We start from the raw sequence: 24686 nt of genomic DNA on the forward strand, positions 1-24686 counted from the left end.
CAACCACTCCTGTGATATCGGCCCTTCCTGGGGATTGGCTGAGCCCTGCCTGCCCTGGCCCACCTTTGTGGCTCCTTCTTCTTCACGGACAGTCAACAGGAACACTGTTGCTCAGCCTCTTCTGGGTCCTTCTTTGGCTTAGTGTTTATTTAACACTCCAACTTTCTGCTCTGCATGTGTCAATATACCTCACTGAACCAGTAAGAATTTGGTTGTACTGGGAGACTTGTGGATAATGCAAACACCTACAGCAAAGAAACAAGCATTTTTATTTCTCATAAGCTAACACATTATTCTTACTGTATGTTCCTTTCCTTCCAGTTCTTTTCTGATTAATTCTTCTCCACCATTTATCAGAGTTATCAGCACTGTATTACATGTTCAAACTGTTTGTTTTTCCTTTTATTTTCCCCTGCTTAGCTTTTCAGTATATTTTAAACTACACCCGTTTACAGTTTGTTGCAGCTCTATGAAATAATGGTTTCATTTGTTTCTGACATTGTTCTGGAACCTGAAACACAAAACCCTCTATTATTTCCAAATGCCTTTCATGACAGGGGAAAACTCATTGAAAAACAACTCTGATAACTTGGGTAAACCTTCTGCTTGGCAGGTTTTCCTTTACTGAGGTAAATAGCAATGAGTCCACCTTACATTTCTATATCTGTGTCTGCTGCATTATATATTCCAGCAATATCTCTCTGCCAGGGGAAGCAGGAATTGTGCAGATTAGTTTTAGTTTCATTCAGTTACAGGGGAAGGAGGTACCCAGCACAGATGACAGATGTGAGGCTTTAGCACTTGACTGATGTTATGAGACAGTCTGTTTGCATGTTCCTGTTGCTGGGAAGACAATGCATTAATACATTAATACTAGAATGTTGTTTAAGATCTTGACAGGGATGGTGGGTTATCCTGGATGGCAACTGGGGGGGGGACATAAGGCTGGAAGTCTTTTGGAACAGGGTTTTATACTGTAGAGAGCTCCACTGAGCATGTAATCAGAATATTCTGCATGTGATCCAAACAGATCAAGCCAGTTCAAGTTGACTATTACTGACTGAGTCTCACAGCACTAGAACAGAAGAGCCCCTCCTTTAAAAGAATAGGAAATCAGTTTAATGCTGGTAAAAAAAACAAAAACAAAAACAAAACTTTTCTTATGCAGCAGGTAGGGAATTTCTGGGAGTTTTTCTCCAGGAGACTTATGGAAGCAGCTGGTATCAGAAGGTGCAAAAAGGGATTAACAAACACGATGACACGAGTCATTAACAGATCCTAAGGGAATAGGGATATAGTCTCAAATGTCTATGATATTTTTATTATTCCTGAGATACCATCAGCTGCTGGACTGGTTGAGTGATGGAGCAGAGGCTCAGCAGGGCACTTCTTAGGTCTTTATGGCTCTTCTTGTCTTTTTGCTCAGGCAGATCTCTGTATTTAGATAAATGGATTCTACCCAAACTGTGAAGGTCAGTTTCCAGAAATCCTCTGCTTTGGGCCAATGAAGGACAAAGCTACACGTAGCAATAACTCAGTGCTCTCAGACTCAGGGGCAAAAAGTAACTGTTGTGTGATTCCACAGCAGCTTAAATGGAAGGTTAAATCTGACTCAGTAAATGTGGGTCCCTCATCCCATTTGCCTTTTTGGGGTCTGTGTGAACAGGAAGCAGATCAGGTTCAGGAAGAAGATCTACCCAGAGTTTCTCAGCTGCAATGGGCAATTGTCCCCAAGGTGGAGGAGGAATGAAATAGGTGGTGGGAGCTGAGGACTACCCAGTCATCCTCAGAGTTGAAGGAATAATCAATAAACAAAGAATGATCCTGTGGCTGGAGAAGGAATTGGTGGGATGAACCAACCTTAATTGCTATCAGTAAAAGAAAGAGGCAGCAACTTTGTTTCCAGCCACCTGTCTATGGCTGTGTATCAAAATGATGCCACCAAAAACTCCAGCTTTGGTGGAAAAGATAATGTGATGCGAGGCTGCTGGAGGTCACTGTGACTCCTGCAGGGATCAGGGCTGGAGTTCAGAGTTGCACAACACATGTCTGTGTATCTGCAAATGGTCAGGAGATGAACCCAAGGAGTTCCTCAGAGTTTGGCAGAATCAGGATAAACGAGAGGACAATGCTAAAGACAGTCTGAGCTTCTGTAGGTCCTAGAAATCCTGGAATAAGGAATAAACATTTAACAAAAAAAAGGTAGAATGTATTAAATTGTGTTTGGAGAGCATCAGTGGATCTCCAGCCACTCGAGGAAGACTCCAGCAGTGAAAGAAGGAAAGGTAAGGCACCTGCAGCACGGCTGGGAGTGCTCAAGTGTCTCTGACCTTGAGGACTTGCATGATTTGCACTGGGACAAACATTTGAAAGAGAAATTACCCCCTTTATGGTAAGTTGGAGAGTGTGAAAGCCATGTGTACCCATATGTACAGCACCACCAAAACCACTTGCACATTGACCTGGATAAATCATCATATTGTACACTCATCATATTGTAGCACCACAGGTTGCAGCTCCAACCTGGCCTGCCTGTGCTTCCATGGTTCAACACACTCCCTGCTTCCTACTCTTCTAGAGTAGAGTGTTTTGCACACTTTTGGTTGGACTCCACAGGTATCCTCACAGATATAACAGACAAAAGTGAGTCTTTGAAATTTGGTTTTATCACTGACTGAGAATTATACTGTCATGAGAATTACCTTTTTCTGGTTCATCCTCGAGTTTTAAAAAGGAAATCAATTACACTGAATAACCAAATCCTCTCCAATCTCTCCTCTGATGCCTTTTCCCTTCCTCAGCACAGCCTCTTGCTCTCTCTGTCTGATCCACTTTCACGTATCCCAGAATTCTTGATTTTGCTCTGTAGGTTTTTATTCCCTCAGGGAAATATCCCGATATTTCAGTGTCACAGGCCAATAGCTTTGATATAGAGATATGTGACATAAATCCTTTTAAGTCTTTGCATTTGGGCAAACAGGTCACTAAAATCCAAGAAAGTGTTATAAATGTACATTGGCATTACTGTGACAATGAAGTCACCTTCTCCTTTGGGCACAGGGGGAAGATCTTTTTCCATCCCCTGCCACACTTAGCCTCAGGGACAATGCTGAGCTTCACCTTCCACCTCTGCCCCCATGTTCAGCTGTGGCTGGGTGCACCACACCAATGGCCAGCTCTGAAGCCAGGGCACCTGCACCAAAATACAGGGTCATCAACTGGAGAGGAGAGGAGCCCATGACCCTGGGTACCAATTGCCTCCACTGGATGAAACCAGGACTCCTCATTTAAGTGGCAAAGACTCTATAGTCAGAAGCTACTTTGTCAGCTCTGGCAGATGAATTTGGGTATTTGAATAATGGGGGTTTTGGGTCCTATTTCTGCTGCATCCTTTGTCTTTAGGGCAACATTAGGTCAGCTATGGTGTTGTTACTTGACAAAAGGGCTTTACAGGGTGGGTGAAAAAGTCCTGTTTATAAGGTTTTCTGAGTTGTTTTTACTTAAAATAATCTTATTTCATACTGTCTATTAACTGTATAAGAGAATCATTACTGGGTAATCATGCTGTCAGGTCTAAGACAAGGGAGTTGTAAAAGAAAAATACTGTGAGGTTTTCAGCATCTCAACCTTCTGACAGAGCAGAAGCCCTCATTTTCAGACTGAAATCCCTGGGAAACAGGAGAACCGAAAAGCAGAGCTCAGCCCAAATAAACTATTACCGGGGTGGCCAGCCAGCCTACACAGGTAGTTTTGGAGGTTTTATGTCTCTAAACAACTTTGTTGTCATCTCCTGTCAATGTCAGTGTCAATGTCAACGTCAATGTCAAAGCCCACAGCCTTTGGTGGAGTTGGAATAACACCCTGTTTTATAATTCAATTTGTTCAGGCACATTCCCAATTAAATAAATAAGCCAATTAAAATGTCACCAAAGGTGTTCTTCAGCAGGTTCTCAGAAATTGTCTTGTTTATCCCTTGCTGCCTCACTGTCTGAATATGACCATCACTGGCACTATTGTGAAATGGCTTCTTCACAAAATTGTTTACAGCTATAATTACTGATTTGAATTATTTGTATATTTAAGCAGAAGTATGAGTAAAGTTCAGCCTGGCTTTTATGCTCAGAAGTGCACAAGCATACATATGAATAAAAGCAGTAAAAATTTCCAAAATCCCAAGGCAGCTTCAGTGAATATTTCCCTGTTCTTATTTGAGCAAAAAGTTTGAAAATTCTGGTCATACCATCTGACATCTCTACAAATACTGCATATTTCTCACTGTACTCTGAGCAATTTATCCTGTTTTTCAGCTACAGAGACAGTGACACCAGTATTTCTCTTTGCCTGTGTTGGAGAGGCTCTGGAAGGCTCTCCTACGTTTTTGAACTTGAGTAAAATGTATTAATGAGCCCAGAAGAGAACACAAGACCATTTACCATGACCTTCTATACAAACTATTAAATCTCAGTGAAATATTACTACAACAACAATATTCAAATCTATGGCTCACATGCCCTATCTCAGAACTCCCCCTATTTCAAAGAGCTGAAAAAATCAGCCCTGTCATCCTTGGAGTCTCCCTCATGTCTCTGGTGAGTATCTTCTGATACTGATGGTTTTTAATCCTTGTCTCCTGCTCCCAGCCTACTGTGAAGTTGCCCCTATTCCAGGAAGATCAGATGTACTCAAACTCCCAAGAAAACAGGTAAAGTTCTTGTATGGTTTTCAAGCCAGGCATAGGGAGTACTTTGAATGAGTATTTTAAAGAATGAGTCAAGCAGTTAGATTTCTCAGTCCTATTGATTTAAAATGGGGGTACTTCTCAAAAAAATGGTCCATGGAGCACATAGAACAAGTTGGCCAATGAGGCAGTGGATGTCTTCTTCAGGGAAGGCTGAATCATGCTCAAGATCCATGCTCTGTGACCACACTGGTCACCATACTGGCTGACTGCAGTAGAGAACTGGGCACCTGGCTCATATGCCTACACCTATATTAGAATGTCTAAACCAAGGAGTCTTCATTCTGAGTTCAGTCACACTCCTGAGCTCCTTCCGTAGCTGCCTAACATGCAATTCATCTCCTCCTTAAAGAGGTTAGGGGACTTGCACCATTATTTAACATTTTCACATCATAGTCAGACACACGTGGCATGAAAATAACTTTCCAGTTATCTAGATGAATGTGTCTTAGTGTAAAAGGTAAACACAGAAATACAGTTTTCCTAGTAATCATACATGCAGTCAAAACTAGAATTTTAAGTAATTTTGTTGTCAGAAAAGTAGGCAAAAGAGGTCTGCAATTCAGATTCTTACAAAAGCTGTGGAAGAGTGTTAGCAAATGTCTCCAACGTCCATAGCAAATGTTATCTTAGTTCAGTGCTGAGATGTCTGACTCATTTGGCTGTAATGAACATCCTTCTCTAACCATAAACTAAGTATCTGAAATTTTGAGGTGCAGTAAAACAAACTATATTTCCCTGGACCGATGCCATTAGAACCTGGAAGATGTTTACTACAGTTATGCTGGACAAAACACCATCTTTTAATGCACTATCTCTTAATGCTGGTCCATATAGTAGGGAAATGAGTAAGGAACCACAGCAGTGTAAAATCACAGGTGCTACTGCACTACATTAATGACAGTCCCAGTAAACAGCAGTGGAAGTATTATTATTGGATTTATAAAAGAAATTAATCTTTTGAAGTATTTTCTTGTTGGTTTTTTTTTAAAGATAGAAAATATGGGCAATTTTCTCTTGACTTACTTTGTCTTTAAGGCTTCTACCCAAGCCAATACTGCCCTTATAAAATGTAAATAATACTTCAGCAGCATTTTTACTCTATACCTGAGTATAGCAGCAAAAGATTATTTGAAATGCTTGGACCATAAAATATATTTCCTCTGCATAATCATTTTCTATGTGGATCAGACTTAGCCCAGTGCTGTCCTACAGCCAGTGGAACAGAGGCGATCATTGTTCTTGCTGTGAATTGAGGTACTGAATTTTCTACAGGTTCTTGGATTCTCTGAACAAGCTGTGACAAAAATGTGAAATGCTTTAAATCTGGACTTGGATGAATATAGTACAATATATTTATCTGACATGTGATTCCCTGTCTGGTGTTCACATATTCCATGAAAAACAGTTCAGTGTTGTGGCTGAACTGGTATCAGCAGCTCCTCTCTCAAGAACAACTTAATCAAATCTGAGATCACTTCTCAAACTGACTGGTGAGGAAGTGTTATATATGATCTTCCAGAGATTTACGTGCTGGAAATCTAGAGGTTTTATATACATATAAGTCAAAAAAATATCCTGATCTGAAAAAAAATACAGTGTGATAGTATGTGCTGGAGTGTCAGAGGAAATATGTGATACAGTTGTCTGTTAAAACAGGATCTTAAACTGTGTCAGGTAGTTCCTCCTCATTCTGTGCTCCGTGGAAGCTTAAATGACTTAAAAGTCTTATTTGCATGATTTTGTCTCTCCATTGACACAAGTGCTTTCAATGAAGACCAACCACCATACTGCTTAAAATCATCCTCAATCTTGACATAGGGTATGAAGAACTATCTGAGGCTGACAAGTCTCACACAGATACTGTCAGTGAGCGAATTTCCACCTGCATCAGCTTTTTGCCTCTTTTAAATCCAAGTAAACTCCTGACTATGAATTGTGGGTTCTACCACAGAAGATGGCATCTTCAATAAGAACTTGTTTATTACTGGGAAATTGTTTTCTGCAATACAAACTATGCCATTTTCCAAGTATCTTTCTCATCTCTGGAAATCAGTTTTTCCTCTTGGGGGTAAAAAGAAACAAAGAAAAAAACCTACCAAAACTTGACCACAAAGAGAAGACCAGCATTACCTGCCTGTGCAGCCATCCTTCACTTTCATCTTCATGTTTCTAAAACAAAACAAGATCATTAAATACCATACTTTGTATCTATCACATTTTACTTATCAATGCAGGAAGCAGTTGGATTTAATCTGGAAAGTCATCCAGAAGCACAAAGAAATTGCCCTAAATATGTGCTTCAGGAGTACCATCCAGTGCCTGCTCCCCTTGTCTTTCTGCTCTGATGAAGAAGCATGCACTCATTCAAGAAAACCTTTTATTCATAAAGACAAAACACATACATCCACAAGACATATTATGCCCAAAAGAAGCAAATAGAGGTGGAAATAAAAATTAAGATTCTGCACTGGGCTCTATGCATAGTATTGCATAGTTTTTTTCAAGGGACAGGTATATCAAAACACTTTTCTACTGTGGAAACATCTATGACACTTTAAAAGATGGTATTCCCTAGTACTTAATCAGGTTATATCAATACACTGTTTATATTAGGAAGTCTAGAGAAGGCATGAACTAACTAAAATGGATTGTGGTAGATGAGCATGAGCCAATTTAAAAGCCATTAAATACATATCATGCCATTAAAGTAGAATGTTGCAAAGATATTTGGATTGCAAACAGCTGATGTGTGAGTGCTTGTGCATGTTATAGTTATTTCAAGAGCAGTAGCTGCTCTCACACACACACACAGTATGAGCAGGGACATAACATCCCTGGCATTTTAGAAAGTGTAAAGAGGAAAAAAAAATAAATATTGCAAACATTGTTGAGATTCTATGTCTGCCTAAATAAATTTGTGCCTCCTGACTTGTTGCCAGGTAAGATAGCTGAAATACTTCCTCCTTGTGTGGATTATATCTAAGTGACCATTGGGCTCATCTCTCCTACCTTTGTGCAGACTCCTGTGGTGGCATCACACAGTGTCAGGATAGACACGTTCTGGGCCCTGTTCAGCCAGTTCACTGCCACCTTGGTACTGGTTGCCCATTTCACCATGGTGATGTAGTAGTCCCTGCAAACACAGACATACACAAACCAAATGACAATGCTGGCACCCTGATGCATTGCCACATGGCCGAGCAGTCGGAGGTTGCTGCAGGCAAACAGTCCAGGAGAGATGTCTGGTTATTGAGGATGCTGCATCTTGATGTCTCTAGGCTTCCTCATGTACAGATTTCAACCCCTAAAAATGACATTTTTAGGGCTGTGCAGGTGTTTTATCTGTCACTTCTGAAAGTCATTTTCAAAGAAGAGACGAATGCAGAGATAAAGAATCTTTCAAGTTATTCAGTCTTCCAAGAAGGGTTGAAATGCCTGGAGCTAAACATTTATGCACAGGTGGAAAAGAAATTGGAAACAATTTCCATTCTGAGCACACTAACTGGCTGACTCAGGCCCATCACGGCCAATGGCTACATTCTTTATGCTTATGAAGAGTTAATGGCCTCTAAAAATGCCTAATACACACCAAAATATCTACTAGTGTTGCATTAAAATGAAAAAATAGCAAGTAGGATAGAATTCAGAGACATGAGGTTTCTGTAAAGCAGATGCAGCTGGTTGCCATAAAGATGGCAGCAGAAATGTGACAGTTTGCATCAGCATAACTGCCAACCCACATTCCCTGTACCATATTCAGTGACAATACTTGGAGCCAGTCACCAGTCCTGCACAGCCATGTAATCTTTAGGAAAAGTCCTGTGCAATAGTGAGCAATGGAACCACCTAGGCTGAGCTGGGCTGGAAAATACAGGATCATGATTAAATACATGGTACTCAGAGGTGTCCACCTCTGCAGCAATTCAGGGCTTCACCACTTCATTTGTAGGGTAAAACTCTGGCTGAGCTGACAAAGCTGGTGATGTTCGAATAAGCTGCTGGGCTACGTGGGCCAAAGACATCCTTGAATTGTAATACGACTTCACAGCATGCAGTGTATAAAAATTTTATTAGTTCATTTGTTTGCCATAAAATATGTATAAGGAATTGTTGCTCTCGTTGGAATTAATGTGCTGTGTCACTGGAGAGTACTTTGTGTTCTGGCAAGCTCTCCTGCATATACTGAAGAGAAAGGGCAAGAGCAACAAAGGCCCGTTTGTCTAGCAAAATAACAAGTTGGAAACTGATTTTGTAATATTTAATGCTTGAGTTTGGCTGGGGGAAAATAACAAAGGACCTCAGCAATTGCATCCACTGCCCTGGAAGGAAGGATACTTCCAGGTGAGACAACAGCTGAAAATTCAGTGCCTAAAATAAAATTTTAGTCTCCATCAGCAATAGCATAAGCCCTAAGAAGAAAAAAAAACAACAAAGTAAAATTAAACAGTTAAACCATTTCTTCTTTCCCAGAATGTGAATTTAACACATATTGTGGCTTGGAGCATTTTTGCCATCATTCCAATTTAAAGTGTGAAGGATGTAGATTCAGTTTTTACATACCTCTCTCTGTTTAAACACAGGAGCCACAGATCTTTCTCAAGAACTTTTAATTATTATTTTATGTCAAACATTATCTTCCCTACCACACTGGAGCTGGGTATGGAGACCCAGTTTCTCTCTGAAGCCTCTCCCAGCCATCAAGCCCACAGACACACCAGCCAGCAGACAACTGCAGATCCTACCACAGTTGTTCTAGTCTCAGAGTGGTGTGGAGACTTTAATTTACTTCACACCTCTTCTGTAGGACACCCAAGTTTCCTGCTTCAAGTTTTGCAGAGAAAAAAAAAGAAACAATAAGGGGTGATTCCTCTCAGTTAATTTTAAACACCTGCAACTCTGGCATCTGTATTGGTTGAGCAGCCAGTGGAGATAAACAAGGAGTCAGGGCACTTCCCAAGCCCTTTTGCTTCACCTGAAGCAGATTTTATATGAAGCTGATGTAAGGAGAACATAGTTCTTCCCATAGAGCAAAATTTAGATCAGCAGGTACACGACTACTTTGTTTATAGACATTCCAGGAAAGATGGTGGTGGTTGGGTTTGCAAACATACAAGACTGGTTATTGTACAGCATATTTAATTCATACCCTAACTTTACTTGGCTGCTTTTTGGAGGTATGAATCTAAAGTATGATGTATGAATCTACAATATGAATATTTTAAATATGACAACAGCAATAAAGCCATAAACAATGACAACAGTAATAAAGATAGAAACACCACAAAGAAGACACAATGATATATGATGTGGCCAAGGGAGAGGCAGCAGCCCATGGTCCCTGGGGCACAGTCAGTTCCTGCCTCTGATCCAGACTTGAGTTGTCCTCATTATTTATTTGTTTGAGACCTACACAAGGACCAGTGATGATTTCTGCACTCAGGGGAGATAACATGTATCTTTAATTTGCTACCTGGGAGGCAAATATGAAGCGATAAATTAATTGGATCATGGCCCAACTCTGATCACCTGCTGACTCAAATCTTAGGGTCTAATGCTTTTTACCAAAGGAAAAAAGTGTCTGTCAGGCATTAAATGTTAGGATACTTTTTCTCCCCTGAAATTTCCACCCCCTCTCTCACTCACTTTTTCATAGAACCATAGAATACCAGATTGGAAGGGACCTCAAGGAACATCTGGTTCAACCTTTCTAGGCAGAAAAATGGCTTAGATGAGATTGCCCAGCACCAGCTGAATCTTAAAAGTGTCCAATGTTGGGGAACCCACCACTTCCCTGGGAAGATTATTCCAACCACCAACTGTTCTCATAGTGAACATTTTTCTTCTTGTGCCCAATTAGAATATCCCCAGGAGTAATTTGTACCCATTATTCCTCATCTTTTCCACGTGACTCTTTGTAAAAAGGGAATTTTCTCTTCTCTTTAGCCACCCTTTAAGTACTGGAACATGGTGATGAGGTTTCCCTTAAGCCTTCTCTTTTCAGCACTGAACCAACCCAGTTATCTCATCCTTTCCTCCCCTGGCAGGCTTCCCTGTCCTTTGACTATCTGCATGGCCAGGACGATGGAGAAAATTTGGCAAAATTGCTCAGAATTAAATATTTTTTAAAAGGAAAAAATACCAAAATTGTATATTTCCCCCCAAAATATGTTTTCCCATCATCAGCCTAATTTTTTTTTTCTTCAGCTGATAACATTTTAATTCTGTGCAAAATTTCTGACTTCCTTTGATTCTGAAAGAAAAAAAAAGACCCTGGCATATCTCCATTTTATTCTCAGCTTTATTAATTGTACTAAAACACTTTGCTCTAGATAAAAAGAACACTAAGAAGTACTGCTCTGTCCATATATCATCTGTGTGAACAGATTGAGCACATTGAAATGTATCAGATAGGACTACTCTGCCTGAAGATCCTGATAACCAGCTTCCCCTGCTTTTTTGAAACTGTTTTCTGTAACTAACTGTACAGTACATCCCTCTTGTCTTTTTTAATGAAATGTTATCACAGTAATCTTCTCATTTCAGAAAACATATGCATAATGAAAATGCACCCCTATTGCTCAAGCAGCACCACATATATCATGCCCTAGGGATGGAAATTGCCATGGTTTTGATGAAATATACAGAGACTAATTAATAAGTAGATATTTTTATATAATTATATATATTAATTATATTTTTAATATAATCATTTTACAATATTGATTACAGCCACCCATAACAATAGAGGACAAATTTATTAACAACACTTGGATCCTGCAGTCTGAAGTTATTGCTGTAATTAAAATATGGGTTGAGTCTCTCTGTTGACAGAGTATGCTAGCAACAGAAAAATGATCTTGTCCAGGAGCTGCTGTTCTGATACTGTGATGGGAATACTGTGGCCCTGAATGGCTGCCTGCTGTGTACAGATGTGGAGTGTGATTTATTTGAAAGGCAAGTGCAGTTGAGCCCATTTGGTTTGCTCACAGGTCATACACCTTTTGTTGCATAAATTGATTTGAAGTGCAGTATTTCAGAGTGATTCAATGAAAATATGTTCTGAGGCTGACTCTGACCTTCCTAGCAAAGAAAAGTAACTCCCACCATAAAGCACCCGACTGATGTAGCATCCTCTCAGATGACTACACAGCCTATCCAGAGGCCTGATATATTTACCATGAATAATGGAGACTATCCCCGCACCCTCCCCTGCCCTTCAAGATGCCTTGTTTCCTTAGCTATGTGCTCCACCTCTGTCTTGCTTGGCACTGGAAGTACAGACCCTGCAATCTAGTTTAGCAATCATTAAAACCAGGTGAGCATGCACATCGGTTGGATGCTCCAGCATAACAAGTGATGTACCTGGGAAGGATAACGTTGCAGCATTACATTTGGAGGGGTCACTATGGATGCTTGAGATGTAGAAGCAGAGTCTGATGTCTCTTGGCCTGCTATAAAGCTATTTCAAGTTTAAATCAAAGTTACTGAAATCTGGATTTGGACTCTAATCTCCAAGCTTTGCAGGGAGGAGTGACATGTTTTATCTAAAGCTGCTTCTCTCCTGAGCAATGTGATCTTCTTTTCAAGTGTTTGCAGACCCATAAAAGTGCAGCTCATGCTTGGACATGCCCAAGCCCAACTTAGAAACTCTAGCTAACTGCAGTCTTAAGCACTTACTTTAATAGAAATGGGTGTGAAAGCAGTTAGCTGAATTGCAGGCCAACTTCTAAAACTCACTTGCCCTAAAAACAGCAAAGACATTTTCTTTTTATTTTTGATGAAGAATATCTGCCTGGTATTTTCCTGTCACCATCTCACGAACCACTGAGCTTGTGTTTTCTGTGTTCCTTTTTGTACATCATAGCCTTTCATACAGGCTGCAGACAACATCCCCTTTACCATGCCTGTGATTACATGTGAAAGGAATGTTTCCTTATAGGCTTGGGGACATTTTTCCAAGCTCTTTAAAAATCACCCTGCTGTGAAGTTCGTCTGGGTCACAATGATTTGTAGGAAAAACTTAATAATGCTCTACAAAAGTACAGGTAAGAAGAAAAATTATTTGGAACATTTTAAGCAGGTTTATTAAAAATGAAACCCTTTACTAGTGGCAGAGAAAAGCACTGTGAAATGATCTTCACAAGGACTGATTTAAAACCATGAGAGAAATAGGGTCCAGCATCCCAGAACAAGAAGGCACCCACCTCATCCTCTGATCATCAGGAGGAGTCATTTCCAGGTCATGGGTGGGTCCATTCAGACCAATAACATGCAAAGAAATAGTTGGATTTTCCATGCCAACCTGGATGTAAAGAAAAAAAGAATACCACACAACACAGAATGATTTTGATTTATCATTGTATAATCTCCCATTTTATAGTCCCCAAGGATTATAAAACACACTCCCATTGTAAGAGGGTATGGACTGGGGTGCTGTGGTTGGTTGCAGGAAAATTGTGACTGTAGTGACATGGCACAGAGGTGTGGAGAGGTTGGCAGGCACAACCAAGAGGTAATTTTACTTAGTACACCTCTAGCCTTGGCATAATGGCCACTAGAAACATTACTCTTTTATGTATCTTTTGATAAAAGGCTGTCTAACAGGATGCTGGCAGACACAGTAAAATACTGATTCATTTTGTACTGTAGGAAAGGGCAGCCCCTGCTGACTCTCTGTTACCTTCTGCAAAACCTGCATGCCTGTGGATAACTCTCCTGTTAAATTATGGTTCCATTTGGATCAACATGTGAGGTCTTAGGTAACCAGTGCACAAAGCAAGACACCCAGAAGCCATGACTGCAGCACAGTGCACTTCTGTGCTGTAGGAAACCACAGTGGGTAGAGGCCTCTGCAGTCAAGGAGAGATTTGCTCTTACATCTTTTCAGTCTTTCATTGTGCTCTTGGTAATGCTCAGGCACAACATGTCTCCAAAACCACTCTATGTCCTCTGACATTAGGTCATCCTGGGTATTCTAAGGAAGCCCACATAATACATTTTCCTTCTGTACAAAATAATCTATATCTAAGAGTAGAAAAGCTGGCTTCCAAACTCTCAGACAGCAACAACTCTGTTCTAGCATGGTAGTACAATTGCTTTTGTGTGGGTACAAAGCAAGAATTTTAAAATTTTATATTTATTATATTTAGAAGGACTGACACTCAAATTAGAAAAATGCAATTTTACAAATGTAACTGAAGAGTAATGAAGACCACATTCACTGGGGAATAGTTGATCTTCCCTTAGATCTGTTTCTTTTCATTGCTTATGAATGTGCACTATTGTACAGTCTCCTGTCTGAGCCCACTGGAAATAAAAAAAGACAAAAGGTTGATAGAACATCAGAACTGTTTATTTTCCCTTACCTTTGGGTAATGGTACGTTTTAACAGTAGGGTATATACCAGTATATACTGGGATCTCCATGGTGGGGACTCTGGAAGCATTAATTGTTGCATATGCTAACCTGGTGCCATCAGGAGACCACCAATGAGCAATATGAGTCTTCAAGATCTCCTCTAATTAAAAAGAAAAAAAAAGAAAAAAAAAAGGCAAGAACAGAGAAAAAAGGGTTATTAGACATAGATTACTAGACAGCTATAAATGAAATGGTGTAGATATGAAACTCCCAGTCTAATCACAGCACAGGGAAGATGCCAGATGCATGTCAATTAAAAATAGTCATTAAATGATGCCATATACACAAATGAACACAACTGATAACAATTACTCCAAATATATGTTATTTAGCATAATTGTCTTGCTCAAGAAACATCAAATTGTTCATATTAGTACTAATGATAGAATAAAAGCTGCCTGGCTGCTCCTGCTCTGTGTCCTGCACTTGGATGTGTGGACACACAGACATGCACGTGTCAGCAGAGCTTGGGTCCCTGTCTGCCCGATGGCAACACAACTGGGGCTCCCCCAGGGCTAGCAGAGAACTGCAGTGACTGAGCTTTAGTCCTCCAAAAAGAGCTCAATCATACCAGACACACAATTTTTAGCCTTTCTAAGCTCTTTTGGCAGTTGGAAATAAACAGAAATAGCAACTTTTTATAGGTTGTGCAGTGCTGGAACTTTGTAAGACCTCACAAGGCACCAGGCTTTAGACTCTGTGGTTTGGATACCATGTTGATTTTTATCCCTATCCCTTTTTTTTTTTTTTTTTTTTTTTGCAAACCAGTTTTCAATACATTTTGGGATTACAGATTTCTTGGTGGTTTGAATAATGCAGTTGTAATTGAAAAAATACTCAGCAAGATTACAATGAAAACACGTCAGGGTTCAAGTATGTAAGGAAGAAGCAAGACTGCCATCATAAGAAATTATTTTGAAGGCTGGCAGAACCTAATTCTTATGAAACAGAACTTCTGTTTAAAGCACTTATATTTTCTAATACTTTTCCTTATTTTTTACTATCCTTCATTGCAAAGATGACTTCAGCTTATAGATATCCAGAATAGCTATAAAATTCACTCTTTGTCCAAAGTGTCTCCAGTCACTGACATTTGGAAGACACTAACTTAGCTTTTTAAACCTCCCATTTTGTGAAAGGCAGTAATGTAATCCATTTTCATTAATAGGCTTAATATCATGAGTCATTCCTATTTAAACCATAGCAGAAGTTCTTGCATATGCTGTACAGATTGATGGGCAGGAAGACAGGTCTCATTACTTTGATGTGAGAATAAAAATTAAAGAGGCTGCAGAGTGTTCCTAAACCTTCTTCACTGAAGTCTAAGCAGCTGAAACATCTGGTCTTACCCCTGGTCATTGCAAAAACAGGATTTTCAGAGTTCAGACCCAGCATGTTTGTACATGGCCTTGTGATGACCCCTTGATCCAATAAGAATAACCCTCTAGTTTGAAGAGTAAACACTGACCAAAGACTGTTTTATTTCTTTACAAAAAAAAAACCCTCTTGGGCAAGTGATTCTTCAAGAACAGACAGACAATTATACTCATCACAAAGCAAATGAACACCTTTGTTAATTCAGACTTGCATATGGCTTGAGATACAACACAAGGTAACATTAGAAAGGGTACAAGGGAAAATCAACCTTGATAGTTTTGCTATCTAAAAATAACAAATGAAATACTCAATACATAATGACAACATCCAAGTGAGGTTTCACAAAGATGTTTAGGTAGTTGCCATTACATGGGAAAGCAAATGTCTGGCAAATTTGCTTTGCTACATTGTCCCACCTGTTGTGTGCATGTTTGAAAGATGCTGCTTGTGACTTTTATATTGGTTGTTCATTAAAGAGATAATTAAGAGCATAAAGGAAAAGGAGTAAAAATGGTTGGCAGATGCATCCTTGACATTTTAACATTAATTAGGAATGACTTTATTCAGTAAACATTTTCTTCAAGATCTCAGGCTTAATGAAGCAGTTCTGCTGAAGGTCACACATCAAGAAAGGTTTTAGTGCAGGTTTTGTGGTCCTCTGTTAATGAGATTTAACTGTGTGAACCTTTGCCTTGAAACAAAGCCAGGACCTTGCCAGTATTAGAGAGATCACTTAGTTTTAGCAAAGTACAGAGCATTCTTATGAAATATAAAATTCATACAAAAAAAATTCAGCAGAAAATAAAATGCCATTTGCAGACAACTTAATGCTGGGAACAGTTTCTTCCTTGCACTTTTATTTACCACATGCTCAGAAAAGCAGTTGCCTTCAATACTCCTGAGACTTTCAAAAGTCAGTTCAGATCCCATCTCACTTATATAAGAAACCAGGTTCTCCTTAAACACCAAACTCCCACTCCACATATACCTCAATGCCTCCTAGCTAAGAGTATAAAGTGGCAATTGATCAAAACTTCTACTCTCTCCCTCATAGCTTGCAGTTGCTGGGTGCTACATGATGCAGGGATGATGTGAGCAAGCTGCACAGATTCCTCATGGTCAGCTGTTGGTGTCCCTGTGCTTCTTCATTCTCCACAGCTTTGCTTGCCAGCCATCACACTGGGATGTGCAAACCCTAAAAATAGTGAGAATGAAGAGTGCAGTTGCCTTAACTGCGCAAGGACTGTGACACTGCCCGTTCTGGCTTGGTGGCTGAGTTCTCAGGCAAGTCAATGCTTGTTCCATGTTACCACATTCAATATTGAACCACTCTGAAACAGCTGGATGACCTTGCTTGTAAGTAGTGAATCTTTGATGAGGATACATACTAGCCACCTGGTAATCCTATTATTAGGGACTGGATGGATATTTCTACTAGGTGTGCTATTGAAAACTAGCAAAAGGAAAGGAAGTATCTGCTTGTTTGAAACTTTAAATAAATGCCAACAGTACTTTCAAGAGCAATCAAATGGGAGACTTGTATCTTACTTTAGGGTAACAAACTTGTCAAGGAATCACAGGACAAAGGGCTGGAAGAGATTTAAAAAATTATCTGGCACCTTCCTCCATGGGCAATATCCACCCCAGTCCTGTAAGAATCTTCAGGAATGGGTTTTACTATTCCTTTTCGTACTTATATAGCACCTTTAGCAAGGTTTGGCCACAGAAAGAAAAAAGCTTTTAATTTCATCTCCAGTTCTGTCTAAGCACTGAACATTCCCACTGAAGCATGTCCAGACCTCTGCCTTCCCTTGCAGTCAATGAGGGCTTTATCTTTTGCAACCTCAGTGGCAACCAGCAGATTCTGGATAAAACCTGTTGTATGGACCACACTTGGAAATCCATACAGATATTTTAATGTTGTAAACCAGCATCTGTCATTGTGGTTTTTCTACAGACATTTCCATGACAAATCCACTCCCTGGGCCTGTGCAGGGTTCTAGACAGGCAGAGCTCCTCTTTGTTAACAAGTAAATGTAAATGCCCTGGACATGGGAGTTTTTTCATGCATTTTTAAAAATCTAATTAGTGCTGCAGTCTTTGTCCATCCTAAGTGGTATATGGCAATCATGCCTTTCTGCTTAAGGTGGCAAATCTCTGGCTTGCTGGTAGAGAAAGGATGGAGACTTCACCAGTGACTGACTGGGAAACCCACTGGTAGTTTAGAGATTGTTTCCAATATTTGAATTGTCAAAAAAACAACTTGCAGTTTGGAAGTGTGAGTTAACAGAAGCAGAGAGCTGCACAAGAAGACAAGGATGCTCAGACCAATCCTCCAACAGGTAGCACTGCAACCCCTATCACTTCCAAAAAAAACCCACCACAAAAAAAAAAACCCAAAACAAAAACCCCAAAACAATATGACAACAGGAGGAAAAACTGAGAAAAAGGAATAAAGGAATAATTTTCAAGTGAAAAAAAATATACATGTTTTCCTGTCATCACAGTCAACACAGGGATACAGTATAATTATATATTATACAGTAGCTGTATAATTCACCCACCAAGGCTCTATGTATTACAAGCATCAATAACCCAGCTCCCCTGTCCAGTTAAGATGCCTGCAGACACTACCCTGATCAACCACTTTCCTTGGGCCACCCACATGCTTCTGCCCCATGCAAGGCAGGATCCCACCACTCTGCAGCCATCCCTAAGTTGTGTCCGTGGCCACGTGTCCCTGTTCCATCCCTCATTGGGAGGGCAGTGGCAGCCACACCAACACAGCCCCACTGGAGGTGGCACATAAAGAACTTCTACAGGAGCCAGCAAGTCAGTGCAAGTCTGGTCCCAAGAGATTTTCAGTCTTCAACTGCTAATGCCTTCTAACAAGAGGGCCTGGGAAAAATATTTCAATGAATACAAAGAAATGAACCTTTTCTTTCCCAAGAAAGAATGATTAATTTATAGATCCGTGCTGCAGATAATCAAGAGATCTTCTGGAGATCTGAGTGGTGTGTCCACCCTTGGTGAAGCTCCTCGTGTTATACAGATGAGCTGCAGTTAATAACTGCAGTGCCATTAACTTCATAAAAGTAACTTTCATTTCTAACAGCTGAGGAGGTGTCCTTGGAGACTGAGCAGAAAGAGTTTTTAAACTACAGCTAAAAAAGTAGAGGCTTTCTGCATCTTAGGAGGTCAAAGTAAAGGTGTATTGGGCAAAGGCACTTGGAAGGTTTTTCCTATTATATACATCAATTTAATTTATGTAATGAAACTCTCTTTTTGTTCCAGACATTGCATTCTCTTCTTCAGTAGGTAATTAAAACAATAATACTAATAATGTGCACACAGAAGACAAAGACAGAAAATAAATAGTTTGCTTCTCTTCTGAGCAGATATAGATACAAGAACACACAAATATATCTAGTTGTCTGTCAACAGACACATTAATTTCAGAAGATTTTAATTTTTGCACAAAGATTTTGCCTGACAGAAGGAACTTCCCCTTCTGTGTTATTTATTGCTGATGTGGTAAAGTGCAGCAGTTCCAGGAAGCCTAATCAATGGTTTTGCTTGTGTGATGTATTGTAGATGATGCTCAGCCCATTAAGCACTTGGTGTGCTGAAGACATTTTGCTGTTTATTAAAGCTGCTAATAAAAAGGAATTTCAAACAAGATTAAATTAAGGCCTAACATAAAGGCCATGGTTTACATTAGGAAAGAAAGCTCAAAAGAATTTGTCAGAAGGAAGCATCAAAAGAATATGAGAGGAAGAGAGATCAGAAAAAAAGAAAGGCGGTCTAGGAAAAGTGGAAACAAAGACTTCTGAGACAGTGAAACCTCAAGGGTTCTCATTGAAACATCAAATACATAAAAATTCTTATCTGACAGCTGCCATCTGTTTTAAAATCAATTACTAGATCATCTCAAACTACCAACCAGACGACCGTATTGATTACTATTGTATAGTTTGAAAGCACATATTTTTCCCCAGTTAGGGAAAACACTTTGTTCATATCAGCCTTCACTGATGTGTCTTTCAGGGATGGCTTTGGAAGACAAGGCCCCCATCTTTAATGCATGCACAAACACATTTTCTCCCAGTTGCTGCTGTGTAGATGTGGGCCACTTTCCATCACTTTTGAAAGGTCACGGAGAGCAGGAGAGGTGCCTGAGGACTGGAGGAAGGCAAATATCACTCCAGTCTTCAAAAAGGTCAAGAAGGAGGACCCAGGAAACTACAGGCCAGTTAGTCTCACCTCTGTCCTTAGGAAGGCGATGGAGCAACTCGTTCTGGCTGTCATCTCTAGACATGTTGAAGAACAGGAAGTTATTGGGAGTAGTCAACATGGATTTACCAAGGTTAAATCATGCTTGACCAATTTTCTAGCCTTCTATATGATATAACTGGTTGACTGGATGAGGGGAGAGCAGCAGATGTCATCTACTTTGACTTCAGCAAGGCTTTTGACACTGTCTCCCATAACATCCTCATTAGGAAACAGAGGGAGTGTGGGCTAGGTGAGTGGACAGTGAGGATATTGAGAGCTGGCTGTGTGACAGAACTCAGGGGGTTGTGATCAATGGAGCAGGGCCGAGTTGGAGACCTGTAACCAGTTGTGTCCCCCAGGAGTCAATACTCGGGCCGGTCTTGTTCAACATGTTCATCAATGACCTGGACAAGAGGATAAAGTGTATCCTCAGCAAGTTTGCTGATGATACCAAACTGGGAGGGGTGGCCAACACTCTAGAGGGCTGTGCTGCCACCCAGTGTGACCTGGAGAGGTGGGTGAGCTGGGCAGAGAGGAGCCTAATGAGGTTCAAAAAGGACAAGTGTAGGGCCCTGCATCTGGGAAGGAAGAACTTCATGCACCAATATAGGTCAGGGGGGACCTGCTGGAAAGCAGCTCTGAGGAGAAGGATCTGGGATCCCTGGTAGATATTAAATTATCCATGAGCCAGCAATGTGCCCTTGTCGCCAAGAGGGCCGATGGAATCCTAGGGTGCATTAGGAAGAGTGTGGCCAGTGGGTTGAGGGAGGTCATTCTCTCCCTCTACTCTGCCCTGGTGAGGCCACATCTGGAATACTGTGTCCAGTTCTGGGCTCCCCAGTTCAAGACAGGAAGCTACTGGAGAGAGTCCAGCAGAGGGCAACAAAGATGACTGGGGGATTGGAGCATCTCCCTTATGAGGAAAGGCTGAGAGAGCTGGGACTGTTCAGCCTGGAGAAGAGAAGGCTGAGGGGAGACTTTATTAATGCCTACAAGTATCTAAAAGGTGGGTGCAAGGAGGATGGAGCCAGACTTTATTCAATAGTTCCCAGTGACAGGACGAGGGACAATGGGCACAAGCAGAATAATGTGAACTTCCATTTAAATATAAGGAAAAACTTCTTTATAATGAGGGTAACAGAGCCCTGGGACAGGCTGCCCAGGGGGGTTGTGGAGTCCCCTTCTCTGGAGATATTCAAGACCCTCCTGGATGCAGCCCTGATAACTTCTAGGTTATCCTGCTTTAGCAGGGGAGTTGGACTGGATGATCTCTGGAGGTCCCTTCTAACTCTGACAATTCTGTAATTCCATCATCTACACTGACTTACAGTAAGTAATTTTAATAGGTATAAAATGTGTGTAAAAGCAGTTCTGAGTATACAAACTGTGTAAAACTTTTTTATATGACCATACCCAATCTACATTTTCCTGTGTTGACACTATTTTGTGCTGTCCGCAATGGCCTTGCAGCACCATTCATTTCAGTACAATTAATCCTCTGTCACACTTGTCTAATTGAGCCAGGTGGGAAAAAAAGTAACATTGCGGTGCCACTAAACAGTCCATCAAGCTTTCGGAGAAAAACAGAAATTGATTTTTTTAGCTAAGCCCAAATTCCAGGTTCAGCCTGATTTCACACTCCCCATGTGTAGACAACTGTTCTCAAGGTGTTCGTGCCATTGTCCAAGAGTTCCTTAAGAAAATCCGAGCAGCCACCCCAGTGACCCTTTAGTCATACTCAGAATGAATCCTCCCCAGGCACTGGCAGGCAATGAGCTCATGAGGAATAAAATATTAATTGCTCTCATGGCATTTTTGAGGACATTCTTCAGAGAGCACATTTTAAACTTCAAATCCTCAAGCCAAAAAGCTCACCATCTGATGGCAGCAGCATTATGCAGCTGTGAAGCTGAACAGATGCAAGAGAGGAGCTCCCATGTGTTTGGCTGCTGCAAGAAGGTGGCAGACCCTCATGTCAGAAATGAGCTCAGTCAGGAGATTTGCCTCTCCTCAGGTGCAGGGAAGGTGTGGGCTGCAGGTGTCATTTATTTCCCCTTAGTCATGCAGTTTAATTGCTTGACCACATGTTTTCTGCTCACACAGCCTTCCAGCCCTTTGCTCCTGCAGAACATTGTGTTGAGAGTGAAGGAGGGTTTGACCAGTGCTTTTTGCTTCCCTGTGCCTAAACGTTGAGAGCCTGGAGAGAAGCTAATTTCAGTGGAGTGATTCACACTGGGCACTGAGGATGACTCCGTGGGACTTTCCATGTGTTCTGTGTGATCAACAAGGTCACATCTTACTTCTACATCTCTCAAGAGCTGTTGTATGGCCTGAGCCAAGCTCAAGGCTTGGCAAACAGGCAAACCCTGCCAAATCTGAAGGCATATGGGCTGTGGTCCATCTTTGCTTCTGTGAGATTAAGGAAGCTCTGTGTAATACCACAAGTTGCTATGTTCCAGCAGAAGTCATGTCACCACTGGATGCTCTCTGATACCTGGGGAGGACTCCTGAGGGAATGACAGAGTGATGAAGAGCAAACACTGTCCAGCAGAGCCAGTGTGCTCATATCAGAGGCAGCTCTGCCAGCCAGCCTGGCCAAATCCTGACTACTTCAACACAGGCTCCCTATCTACAGTTCTAACTACCAGCAATACCCCCTATTGTTTCCCTGAGGAGAATCTTTTGGACACCCAAGAAGCAGGACTGAGTTAATGTTAGGATGGCATCTACTGACAGACAGAAAAGACTTCCTGAAGCTACTCATCTCACCCACATCAAAACTGCTGGTTTAATACTTCTGGGTTTTTATTTTCCTGGTCCATTGATCACTCTAATTTGTTGTGTTTCCAACAGTAAAAGATCCTGTAGTTGTTACATGAGTCAGGGCATTGGGGTGTTGTTTACAAGGTTATTGACAAGTAGCTGCCAGACCTCCTCTGCTCTCTGAGAGTTTGGGGCATTCAAAATGCTGGCATATTGACTACAGGTCTGATCCTGTCCTCAGGTACATCACCACAGCTCCCATCAGACTACACGCAGGAGGCTGGGCCCCAGTGCTAATAACTAAGAAATGATGAATGTTTAAAATCTCTATCATTCATGCAACTGGATTTGCTAAAAAAACCCCACCAAATAAGCAAAACCAAACATCCCTAACAAATAGATGCACACAAGTATATGGTGTCATCTGAGAAGTACTGGGGGATTCTCACAAATAAGAGAAGAATTAATCTATTTGGAAATGTTCAGAGGGGTTAGGGTCTCCTCTGGGCACTTGAGGTGCAAAAAGCCGATGGAAAGGGGCCATCCCTTGGATCTCACATGGACTCTGTGTCTCCACCATCAGCGAAGAGCAGTTTCTCCAGAGGTCTGGCACTTCCCCCAGAGCAACCACAGCAGGCAGGCAAGCACGCGGACTGTATGCTAAGCACACTGCCATACCAAGGGCACACAAGGATTTTGAAGCCTGTTTTGCAGTAATCATTCCAAAACATAAAGGAAGATAGGGGTTAGACTAGATGACCTTTAAAGGTCCTGTCCAACCTAAACTATTCTATGATTCTATGACATACACCTCTTTGAACAAACACTGAGTTGCCTCCACATCCTCCTTCTGCTCTTTTCACAAGTTTCCCTTCTCTTTGCTTTTGCCTTTTTCTCCCCTGTGCACTGCTATCCTTAGCAAGCCTTGGCTGTTTGCTTTCAGAAGCATTAATGACTAATGCTCACACTAGCTCCTAACAATGAGCTCCTCCTTTGGTGGTGTGAGTCAGCTGCAGCCACAGTAAAACCCTCTTGGATCATCCTGGCTAGACTAGACAGACGTGCAGGCAGTTCATCAACACAGGCAAGTCTGTGATCTGCCAGAGTGCCCAGAGGTAATAATGAAAATGGGGACTGAATTATGAGAGTAGAAATATTGCTTGGAGATCACATTGTCATATACTCCTAACACTCACTCCAAAGAACAAAAGCATCTGGAAAACCTGTCCATAGTGGCACACCTTTGTACGCCACTACTGCAATAATAAGAATGTATTTTTCCATCTCCTGGCATAAACACAAACCCACAGCCTGTTGTCAGCTCTCCATGAAAGCCTGTTAGATGGAGACACTAAATCTGTAGGAACTTCACTTTGTAAGTACCTTCTGAGTAATTTGCAACTGCAGCTCATTGCTGTGGGTAATTCACAATCACAGAATCACCAAGGCTGGAAAAGACCTTTAAGATCACCAAGTCCAGCCTATGACCAACACCACCACATCAGCCAGACCAGGGCACTAAGTGCCACATCCAGCCTTTCCTTGAACACATCCAGGGATGGTGCTGTCACGATCCGTGACCTATTATATCTCCTTATTGGAGTGTATTAACTTATCAGGATTTGCTGAGAGATCCACATGTGGGTATTGCCTCACACAGAGGAGACAGGAACTTATGTCCTGACTTTTTTGAGCGAATAACTTGCTCAGTGCTTACTAATATTTCTAACAACAGCAAGGTTTATTGTGGGGAAAACAAAGCAATTTGGGACAGGAGGTTCAAAAGGAGTGATTACAACACATTAAACATATATGGGTACACCTTAGTTACACATCTTATTCAAGTGAGGGAAGGAGAGGGGAGGGGTATGCCCGAATGGCTGGATTATATTTTCCCCTATAAGCTGGGGTAGCCGGAATTGTCTCACCACGGCAGTGCAGGTAGGATGAGCTGGGTAGCAAAGAGGCTGCGGGCACTCCAAGCGCAGGTCGCCCCCCCCAGTAGCTGCGGCACAGCTTTTTGCAGACCCTGGAAACGCGGTGGTTTCAGGCGGCGCTGGGACTTTTGGCAGCAGCGGCGGCGGGCAGGCAGGCGGCGGCAGCAGCGAGCTCC

The 24686-nt window shown here is 41.3% G+C and overlaps 1 protein-coding gene across 1 annotated transcript in view; it reads right to left on the bottom strand.

The window, feature by feature from the left end:
* DPP6 (dipeptidyl-peptidase 6) overlaps nt 1–24686 on the bottom strand; it is a 267407-nt gene that overhangs the window by 39695 nt on the left and 203026 nt on the right. The window contains exons 9-12 of the mRNA XM_010007008.1: nt 14107–14258; nt 12946–13043; nt 7751–7874; nt 6872–6910 (exon numbers count right to left, since the gene is read on the bottom strand). Of these exons, the coding sequence (XP_010005310.1) occupies nt 6872–6910; nt 7751–7874; nt 12946–13043; nt 14107–14258 (413 nt within the window). The remainder of the gene's footprint in view (nt 1–6871; nt 6911–7750; nt 7875–12945; nt 13044–14106; nt 14259–24686) is intronic.

Source organism: Chaetura pelagica, unplaced genomic scaffold, assembly GCF_000747805.2.
Source record: "Chaetura pelagica isolate M959 unplaced genomic scaffold, ChaPel_1.0 scaffold17, whole genome shotgun sequence".
Taxonomy (NCBI): Eukaryota; Metazoa; Chordata; class Aves; order Apodiformes; family Apodidae; genus Chaetura; species Chaetura pelagica.